Genomic DNA, 11,467 nt, shown 5'->3' on the forward strand with positions numbered 1-11,467 from the left:
TAGTGTGGGTTGAGTTAGGAGCTTCTAGATTTGTAGGTGGGTGGGTGAAGTTATTGATCCCTTTAGTGGTTGAGTTGGAGGCTTATTTAGAGGCCCTTCTTGGACTAGTTGAGGGGTTACCCAATCTCTACATTTAGAGAGGAGTCTTGGAAGATTGAAGCAAGGAAGGGAAAAGCTCTACTCAAACTTGTTCTTTTGCCATTACCTCTTTGTGAAGGTAGGAATTTTCATCTCCCTTGTTCAGATTTCATTCTTGTTTCATGCTTATGCTACCTTGTTATTGTTTGAATGCTTGATTGTTTGTGAGTATATTGAGAAGATTTGAAAACCATGTTATTTTGAATGATTTTCCTTTCATATTTATGTTTGAAATTTTGAAGCTTTCTTGTATGGGTGTTTTCGTATTACTCACCCTTGGATAGGGCAAAAGTGACCAATTTTGGGAAATGTCTTTTTAGTTGGACTCCAACCAGTGTAGAGTCTCTTCTCAGGATGAGAAGAGGGAGAGAGGGTAGGGTGTTATGGGCCCCTACCTGTCAGCACAAACCTCGTATGAGTTTGGTATGTTAAAATGGAAGAACGGAAGTTCTTGGTTTATAGCCCCGATTGGGCATCTATTTTGGTGTTGTGCCTGACTTCTCCTGTTGGAAGAATCCACCTTTCCCTAGTTTTGATCCATTGTGAATCCTATTGTGAAAACCTTGCATGAATATGCATGTTGGATTTGTCTCTTAGTCATGCTTCTTGATACCTGATCAGATTATGTTCTCTCCACGGTTCTTAGAAATGTGTTGCAGAAATTGATATGGAACCCTTGTTAAGGGCCATGATGGAAATGTATATTGATTGTTGAAATTCAATTACGTTCGGGATTAGAATCCTGTGTAGAAATGTATTTTAAACTGTTGTTGAAGTGGCAACGAAGCTGGGTTTTCTTACTGGTTCTTTCCCGGCGGAGCCTTTGAACCAGGTAGTTTAATGGAAAAATGAGATTGAGTAAATATGCTTGCATTGAGTCTTATAGCTCTGTTTTCAGTTTTGCATATGTAAATTAAAATCAGGTGTGATGGTGTTACCATACTGTATATTTATTTTATGATTGGTAATTACATTTGTTTAAATTAGATTAATCAGATAACATGTTGATATATATATTTAGCTATCAAATTTTAAATTTTAAATATGTTAAGAAAATTTGCATTCGAGTTGTGTTTAAATTTTATAATTATACATGTGTGTGAAGAAGTTAAGTGAATTTATTTGAATACTTGTTTATTACATTTAATTCTATTATCACTTTTAAATATTAAAACATAACTATTTTGGTGTTTTTGGGCATGACATTTTGGTATCAGAGCCAAGTTTTGTGACACTGGGGCAATAATGGACACATGTAAAGTGTGGACGTTTAAAACTACATGAATTAAACCTCTTCTCGCATTTTCGTATTTGATTAGTGTAAATTTGACAAAATCCTAAACCTATTAAGTTCTCTATTCAATATTCAAAATTACACTTTCAACAACATTGCATTTTTCTTACTTGGAAAATTCAATGTTTAAAAAGACGAACTATAGTCTTAATTGGAACCATTTGTAAAACCACTTTAAATCACTCCTCTGTTATAGGGAAATAAAAATACGCTATGTAAACAAATCTACGAGAAAACTTCAGTGTGAAGGAAAGAATGTAGGATTCATACTCTTAGTGTTCTCATTTAGTTACTAAATGCAATTATAGATAGGACCCTATGGTTCTTGATTAATCCGATGCACATTCTAATATGTGTATGTAATTACTCTTTTTAAGTATGGTGGAACATATCCACTTATTAAACCCCTAAGAGCAAGAAAACCTAGTAGAACTAATGCATTTTTTTTTTTTAATCCATGAACCTCTTAGTTGTTGAAGTGATTTTCTAATTCCTTAATTAAATGGTGCTTAGCAAACTCCTAGTAGCCTTATGCCCTTCTCAATGCTTATAAATTCTTAAAGTATGTCAATGCTATCTAAGAAAGTAAATAAAGAAAGCAAGAGAAACTTTCTCAAAATACATATTCCCTATACATTTCCTGAGAGAGCACATTTGCTCCCTGGAAAATGTATGGAAAAATAAAATTGTCTTCAAAAAGTGGAAGCAGAGAATATTCTCAAAAATATTTTCCCTTGACTACAAAAAATAAATAAATTATAAAAATAGTAATCATAATAATAAAGAAATAAATCAATCTATCAATAACTCAAATATCCTAAGCTAACCACCCTCCTAACTTCCACCTAACCATCCCCTCATTCATAACTAAGCCACCTAGCTAGCCGACCAGCTTCCCACTAACATCCAAATCAAGCAATAAATTGGATAAGCATAATTCTAAGAAATCTCAGCTTACGCGATATATGCTTTGACATAGGAATAAGTGGATTGTTTTTAGACCATGTGATCCCTTCATCCTCCCTTAAGCGCTTGGAGACTTGGAGTTACTTAATGTATATTTCTTGGACCATGCAACACACATAGTAAAGCGCATTAATCTGCCACATTAATGATATCAGTGAAAAGTCGACCCTTATGGGACTTGGTGCAGATAATGTTTAAACCAACTACCAAGTTGACTTGAAGGATTTGAATCTTACAAGTTTTTTTTTTTTTTTTTGAATTAACTTTCTAACAATAGCACCAAATCGTATGCCTAGGGAGTAGGGAGATCTTTTAGGCCTAGGTGGATGGCATTTAGAAAAAGAAGCCAATAAAGTAAGATCTATTATAGGCAGGTCATTTCGGGTTTGGAGAAACTAGCCTTGAAATCCAAGGCGCCACCTTTCCTTCCATGGCAATGAGCAAAACCTATAAATAAAGTGAAAAGTATAACAAATGCAAGTTGTCTAGGCGTCACCATCTAAAGGCAAGGAAGAAAGGTACTTAAAAGTCATCAATTGCTGCTGATTATGTCACAATGTCCTTGTCATCTTGGACAGCGACATCACCCATGTGCCTTATGAAGGAAAATGGGATTCTTAAGTGGGGAAGGTACCTTGGAGAGCGCACATACTCTCCTACTTGCTTCCCACCAACTCCCACTCATTCCTAGGCGACCATGTGGCAAGTTAATATTATGGAAATTGAGTGCATTTTAATGAGTCATGTTTCAAACAAAACAAAATCTTCCCAAATTCAAGTTGACCTCAAAAGCATGCGCTTGAAAAAAAAAAAAGAGAGTAAGTTTAAATTGCATGGGGTTGTGTGAAAGGACAGCCTATAGTGTCATAATGGTGAAGGACTAGACCCTCTTGCTTAGGTGTTAGAAGGAAGTGACAGCAAGATAGGAGTTAAGTAGTGATTTTATCTTTTAAAAGAAATTGAATATGTATGCATGGGTGAGTTTGAATCTTAGTTTCTAATGTTTTTAATATGATACATTAAATAACAAGTTATGCTTTGTAGGGGGACATGATATGTACGCTAGTTATGGTTCTTTAATCATTCCACTAATAATATTAATGTATTATGAATTGAGGATACTTGATTGTAGTATTAAGGGGATTATAGGTAGATAAATTAGTGAGATTTACTTAAGCATGTGTTGTTAGAATTAGTATGTTGTTGGTATTTCAGCCATAGTTAAATAGGATTTAACTTTTAATATAATATATTGTTTAGTTTAAAGTAATTAAGGGTTAATGGGATGAATAAAGCTTGACATTAGAAAGTGGGGAGTGGTTGCTTGGGAAAAGAGTCAAGCACTCTTTTATTGTGATGTTCTGCTGTTTGTCAAAGATTTTTTTTTTTTTTCTTTGACCCACCCCTCATCTCCATAATTACTTGGCAGTGTTTTGGGGCTTGTGAAATTCGCTTGGGAGAAGAAACACGTGGGGTGGGGTTGTTTAGATAATAGGATAGAATTGATGTGTATAAGTAGTAGTATAGCTTAGGTTTGGAAAAGTGTTTGTATAGGTTTAAATTTGGAAAGGACTTGGTTTAGTTTAGATTACCCATAATTAAGAATAAAGGTTTGGTATTTGAATTAGAACATCTTGGTATTAATATAGGTATTTAATATATAAAAATTTATGCTTTATTTAAATGTTATGTAAGCAAAAGATATATATTTACATTAATTATTTGCCACATGGATAATAATCATAATAATAAGAAGAACAACAATAATAATAAACTAATAAATGCGGTATGTTGATCAAATATGAATTCTTCATGGCTGATAGAGAAAGGGTTAAATTTGTGGATGGACGCAGTAGTGACCATGAGATATAGGAGGATACAGTTTAGAAAATTAAGGTAGGATTCAGTAAGATCGTTGATCGGGTTAGGAATATATATAGATACTAGTATAGTTATTATATTGTAATATTTATATATATATATATTGTTAGCTAGGAATAAATATAGATAAGGTGTAACTAAGTCTAGGATCATGTTAACCCTTCAGAAGTTTGGAGTTTAATTGTTAAGATAGATAGCATTTATTGTGATTGTTAATATGGTTAGATGTTTTATTAATATTATTATTTTTGGTAGTTTAGTAAGTTTTGTTTTATTTGTTGTAGTTTTAAAAACATTAGTTAGATTTATTTTGGGTTAAAATATTTTATTTAGTAGTATTAGTAAGGATTATTTGGGGTTTTGTGTTAGAGTAAAGAAAGTTAGATTTTTAAATAGTTTCAACAAGTGAAATTAGTTGTTAATTGTTGATGTTAGAATCTAGTAAAGGATAATTATTGGTTGATGTTAGTACTATGGTATGTTTTAGTTACAATATATTAGTGATTAGATTTATAATTGATTCTTAATTATAGAAGTATAACTCAAGGTGACTAGTGACACATAATAGGATGGGTTAGATTATGATAGAAGATGAGTTAAATATTGTAAAGAGTTTAATAATAAATGTATTTTGAAAACTTGATGTCATATCTTTACAATTTGAACAAGTGAGTTAGCTAGGAACACTCAAGGAATCTTAGCTAACCTATGAGTAGTGGAACCCTAATTGTAGGGCAATGTCGATAAAGTTAACTACCTAGTTAGTACGTGGGATTAATCAGAGTTTAAGCGACATGGTCGTTAGACCTCCCTCTAATTTCTATTCTAATCCCTGCAATGTATTAGGAAGACCTAAGCTTCCTCATTTTCCTCAGTGACCTTGGTACGGCCACATTATGTCAGTAATGTAAATTTTGTGAGTCATTGGATTTCTTTCGTTATTTGTCTGATTTTAGATTTTGGTATTTTAATGTTTTTCCTTTTTGCCAATAGTATGATGTGGGGCTATTTAGCCAACCGTATTATTGATTATTCTATTTTGCCTCTTGGTTATGTCTTTATTCCTTGAGTAAAATTTTACTTTTGTGGCCACTATTTATTTAATTACTTCTTTTGTTTCATACTTTTGCGTTAGATGTTTTATCCTTAATGTTGAATTTAAATTTTGAGGCACTTTCTTCTAAATGTTGTTGGCAAAAGTGACATATGATGGGCCTACCAGAGGGATTCCTGAAAATTAAGTGGATGTGTAACACTAGGGTATGGGGTTATTAGTAAGAGTACTCATGCCCCACCCTTTCCCAAGACTTTAAGATTAAGAGCAAGGAATTTTTGTTGACTATTATGAGTGCTAGATTGCACCCGAACATGATATGGTTAAAGGTGAAAAGGTGCAGGTGTAGCGACAGGTTGTTTAGTATCCTATCGAGAAATCAGTATGTCATGGAAACTCTAAAGTAACAATGTTTAACCTTGAATAAAGGGGCAAGTTGCTTATTATGAAACCTCGTTTGAGGGAATCTCGTACAACTGTTACTCTATGAGTGGGTACGTGGAATTCGAAATACCTTGTTTTGTTATTATTATTAGAGACTTCATAAGTATTTTATAAGAGATTAGAATGTTGTTTATTTATGACCGATATGTTTTAAGGAATAATTGACCCTGGAAAAATGTAACCACATCAAAATTTTGGATTGAACTTCTCTTTTAACAATGGTAATCAGACAAATATGTTATCTCCCTATGTATGTATGTTAATTAGTAATCATTCTTTTAATAAGAGTAAATCTCTGAATAAGTCTAGATAAGGGCTAGCATAGAATGAACATTTTAGTTGTGCGACTTCCAGGAGGAAGTCAAAGACTAGTGGGGGAGGATGTAAGGTCCCTCCTCGCATGTACTTATTAAATATGCATTTCTCTGTCAAATCTGTTGTAGGAGATTTGAATGGATATGGGTAATGTTGTAGGTTTTTAGATGTCCTAAGGAACATTGAGAACAACAAATATATCCATGCTTTAATACTCAAAGATTAGAGAACGAATATGTTGTCTTGACTGTTTAGACATTAATTTGCACTAACAATAATACAAGGTGTTTCACTTAATGATGATGTTATTGATTTTGTTACCTCAGTGATTTGGATTCTATGCATTTAGATAATTCAATACTCACTATTGGTGATGTTATGATGTTTAGATACATGCATGCCTAACAATGATTATTCTTGTATTTAATCTGAATTAATGAATAAGTTATATGTCATATCGATTATGTAATTACTAATGATTAAATGTGAGTAGAAATGAATTAAATAGTTAAATAATTGAAGCATTATGTTCTGAGTTCACCCTGATCCATCGTAGCATAGTGATACATTACTATTATTTGGATACTCACGACTCGAGATGTCGAGACATTATCTGATGCTTGAACATATTTTATTATTTCATGTTGTGTGATGTTACTTTCAGATATTTGATATTCGTCATTTAAGGTTTTATGTATATGTATGTTGATGAATTAAGTAAAATGTAGGATTAACACATTGATTTTGGAATCTTTATGATTAAGGATATAAGTGGGATGAAAGAAACCCTAATTGATGTATGTTTCAATTTATGTAAATTTCTGATACTTATATACATATGTACATGTGATTTTACGGGACTACTGATGTGTGCAATGAGTGTGCAGGTATTTTAGCTGAGAAACATGACGGAGGAACATAATTGATCCCTATGTGCTCATTGTGGAAACCTTGTTGTTCGTAATTCAAGTATTTTATTGTGAGATGTGTGAATGTATCTTTTTGTGATCAATAAATGTTAATGTTCGTAACTATGTTTTTTTTTAGTGTCGCTTGACACTCGTGAATTTGTTTGGGATCTTTAGCGTGCTTATTAGAGTTAGCTGTGTAACCTGTGGACCTAAGTCGGTTTAAGTTAGTGTCTTTTTGCTAATTTGGTTCTTAATCGAGTTTAGTCATCCCTAATCCGGATTAGTGCTTAATTTGCTTTTTAGAGTTGTTAGTTGGTCCTAATTATTTTTCCTAGCCTTTGTTTGGCTCTAAACCTATTCCTAAGGCTTTTAATTATGAAATAATTATACCCAAGGGGTATGGGTAAGGGTTGGGGGTCTTTTCCAACCCCTAAGCCCCTTTTATTGACTTTTGAGATCACTTAAAAAGTCTCTTTTTGCCTTTGTGCGAAAATTGACTATGGCTTCCATGAGTTGCATCAACCCACCTCCACTTAGTGTTTAACCATAGTGTGGGTTGAGTTAGGAGCTTCTAGATTTGTAAGTGGGTGGGTGAAGTTATTGATCCCTTTGGTGGTTGAGTTGGAGGCTTATTTAGAGGCCCTTCTTGGACTAGTTGAGGGGTTACCCAATCTCTACATTTAGAGAGGAGTCTTGGAAGATTGAAGCAAGGAAGGGAAAAGCTCTACTCAAACTTGTTCTTTTGCCATTACCTCTTTGTGAAGGTAGGAATTTTCATCTCCCTTGTTCAGATTTCATTCTTGTTTCATGCTTATGCTACCTTCTTGTTGTTTGAATGCTTGTATGTTTGTGGGTATATTGGAAAGATTTGAAAACCATGTTATTTTGAATGATTTTCCTTTCATGTTTATGTTTGAAATTTTGAAGCTTTCTTGTATGGGTGTTTTCGTATTACTCACCCTTGGATAGGGCAGAAGTGACCAATTTTGGGAAAGGTCTTTTTAGTTGGACTCCAACCAGTGTAGAGTTTCTTCTCAGGATGAGAAGAGGGAGAGAGGGTAGGGTGTTATGGGCCCCTACCTGTCAGCACAAACCTCGTATGAGTTTGGTATGTTAAAATGGAAAAACGGAAGTTCTTGGTTTATAGCCCCGATTGGGCATCTATTTTGGTGTTGTGTCTGACTTCTCCTGTTGGAAGAATCCACCTTTTCCTAGTTTTGATCCATTGTGAATCCTATTGTGAAAACCTTGTATGAATATGCACGTTGGATTTGTCTCTTAGTCATGCTTGTTGATACCTGATCAGATTATGTTCTCTCCACGGTTCTTAGAAATGTGTTGCAGAAATTGATATGGAACCCTTGTTAAGGGCCATGATGGAAATGTATATTGATTGTTGAAATTCAATTACGTTCGGGATTAGAATCTTGTGTAGAAATGTATTTTAAACTGTTGGTGAAGTGGCAACGAAACCGGGTTTTCTTACTGGTTCTTTCCCGGCGGAGCCTTTAAACCAGGTAGTTTAATAGAAAAATGAGATTGAGTAAATATGCTTGCATTGAGTCTTATAGCTCTGTTTTCAGTTTTGCATATGTAAATTAAAATCAGTTGTGATGGTGTTACCATACTGTATATTTATTTTATGATTGGTAATTACATTCGTTTAAATTAGATTAATCAGATAACATGTTGATATATATATATTTAGCTATCAAATTTTAAATTTTAAATATGTTAAGAAAATTTGCATTCTTTAGTTGTGTTTAAATTTTATAATTATACATGTGTGTGAGGAAGTTAAGTGAATTTATTTGAATACTTGTTTATTACATTTAATTCTATTATCACTTTTAAATATTAAAACATAACTATTTTGGTGTTTTTGAGCATGACACATTCATTCATTTACATTTATTAAGTGTCAATCAATTATTATTGGCACAACAGTCCTAATGAAAAGATCAAGTGGAATAGAAGAATTTTGGTATTTGAAACTCAATGTATTTTTGGCAATTGGTTGTCCAGTTTATCTGTGTGCGAAATTCAAGGAAGTTGATTTTACTACTTCACCACAAAAGAAGTGGGGTGGGCAATCACCTATGGCCATATAAGTCCATCTCTTGATGGGAATACAGTGGTTGTAGTTCATTATCCTGCAATGGTTGCAGTCATCTCGCTACAGTTATTTCAGTCATCTCACTACAATCGTTGCAGTCTTCCAACAATTGCCAAGGGAGCGTGCAGTCATCTCACTACAATCGTTGCAGTCTTCCAACAATTGCCAAGGGAGCGTGCAAGTGTGGAATCTTGCAATGTGCAGTAGGGTTTCTGTAATAGCCCAGGAGACAAAATAAACACTTGACTGTCCAGAGTCCCTGTATGGGACACTTGAAGAAGTTCATTTTATTGCTTTACCACGAATGGATTGGGATGGGAAATCTTCTATAGTGGCATTAGTCCCATCTCCTGAAAATATAGCTGTTGCGGTTCATTTTCTCATGTCCTACAATGGATGCAAATCCATCTATCTATAGTTGTTACTGTCTTTTATCATGTGGCAATGCAGTGTCCAGGTGTGTGGAAGCTTGAAAAGTGAAGTAAGGTTATGTAATAGCCCAAGGGGCAAAATAAATACTTGTAATATCTGTTTTTGGATGGCATAAGGAGTGTTGTTCACTATAACCGAAGTTTTCTTTTTGTTTGACGGTTTCTCTAGCTTTACATATCAGTTGGTTGTATTTCCAATCATTTATTTCCAAATATATGAAGATATCTATGTTTCCATGATTTTGACAGGACTGTATATTTGTGACACTCATGGTTAAGTGGCCTAAAGAACTTGTTAAGATGTTTATAAGATCTCTTTTCATTGACCATTCGTTTCCTCAAAGCAAAGGAAGGAATATCTTCCCAGTTGAGAAATAAAGCACTGAAAATTGACTCTAATGTGCCTACTTTCAAAGCCTTAAATGATAACAAGCAGACGAAGTAACAAACCTGATTGGTGTCTTCATCAATTTTAAAAACCTTCGTAGGACTGCTATCAACCCAGTCTCGCTTCTCCTCAAGGGTTAGGCTTTCCATCAAATTCGCATTGATATGAATATCAGGTTCGTACATAAAAGTGACCGTTGCAGCTGGTGACCATTTGGCATGGTCCTTACCGATACCCTTCCTGGCTATGGCTCGAAGCTTCAGCTCCTGACCGCGTCGAAGTTTAACTATGATTATGCCCCTGCGCAGAAATTAGCAATAAGCCACACCAATCCCCTCCCCATTACAGAGCACCAATACAGGAGAGAAGACTAACCCCAAAAATACTCTATCCCTTCCCCTGAAATAAAATAAAAATAAAAACCCAGAACGTTTTGCATACCTCTGTTCCGTTGGATCGTAGTCACTGGCAGCGCGAATAGCTGCATCAACGGGAATAACTCGATCGTCAGAGGAGACGAGGTCCAAACTGGTGACATCGAGGGTTTGGTCGCCATCGCATTTGGCATGGAGGTGAAATTCAACAGAGCAATTGTCGCACTGCGCGTCGCCATCGCACCGATCGCAGTCGCGCGAAAAGCTCATCTCGATTGCGCGCTTCGAGGTAAGCGGGATAAGGCCCAACCTGTGCGCGATGAATTCGTCATTGAGCACCGACGAATTGTTCTCGATTTCCACCAAATCTATGGCGATTGTCGGCACCTCTGCGATCATCACTCGCCGCAGGGCATTCGCGATGCTCACGTCTGTGTTCCGCAGCTCGAACTTCAAATAGTCGTCTTTCACCTCGCGAATTTTCACGGTCGGAAAGCGCTGATACGACATCTCCATCTTCCCTGCCTACTCCTGAGCTCAACTCACAGCTCGCTCCCAGCTCGCTCCCTGCCTACTCCTGGGCTCCAACCTCGCTCCCTATGTCCTATTGCCGCTAAATATCATATGTCATGAAACTAGGATTGAAACTAAGATTCAACTTTCTAATTGTTCCTGGTCTATATGAAACTAAATGAAACTAAAATTGAAACTAAGATTCAACTTTGTTCCTGGTCTATATGAAACTAAATGAAACTAAAATTGAAACTAAGATTCAACTTTCTTATTGTTCCTGGTCTATATGAAACTAAATGAAACTAAATTTGAGTAATCATGAAAGTAATATTATTTTCGCTACATGCCTATTCTTTAGTTCACAGCTCGCTTTCTATGTGTCCTATTGCCACTAAATATTGAATGTCATGAAACTAAGATTCAACTTTCTTGTTGGTATTAGTCTATATGAAACTAAATGTGAGTGATCATGAAAGTAATATTCTTCTCGCTCACTGCCTACTCGTGAGCTCACGCGCACCCCCTATGTGTCCTATTGCCACTAAATATCAAATGTCATGAAACTAATATTCAACTTTCTTGTTGGTCCTAGTCTATATGAAACTAAATGTGAGTGATCATGAAAGTAATACTCTTCTCTTT

General features: G+C 35.0%; 1 protein-coding gene across 1 annotated transcript in view; it reads right to left on the reverse strand.

The window, feature by feature from the left end:
• Positions 1–10,976, reverse strand: part of LOC149540279 (DNA-directed RNA polymerases II, IV and V subunit 3-like) — a 35,604-nt gene extending 24,628 nt beyond the window's left edge. The window contains exons 1-2 of the mRNA XM_089801419.1: positions 10,380–10,976; positions 10,001–10,238 (exon numbers count right to left, since the gene is read on the reverse strand). Of these exons, the coding sequence (XP_089657545.1) occupies positions 10,001–10,238; positions 10,380–10,828 (687 nt within the window). The 5' untranslated portion in view covers positions 10,829–10,976. The remainder of the gene's footprint in view (positions 1–10,000; positions 10,239–10,379) is intronic.
• Between the last annotated feature and the right edge of the window lie 491 nt (positions 10,977–11,467).

Source organism: Cupressus sempervirens, chromosome 9 (assembly GCF_028749045.1).
Source record: "Cupressus sempervirens isolate cs-2001-9-10 chromosome 9, ASM2874904v1, whole genome shotgun sequence".
Classification (NCBI taxonomy): Eukaryota; Viridiplantae; Streptophyta; class Pinopsida; order Cupressales; family Cupressaceae; genus Cupressus; species Cupressus sempervirens.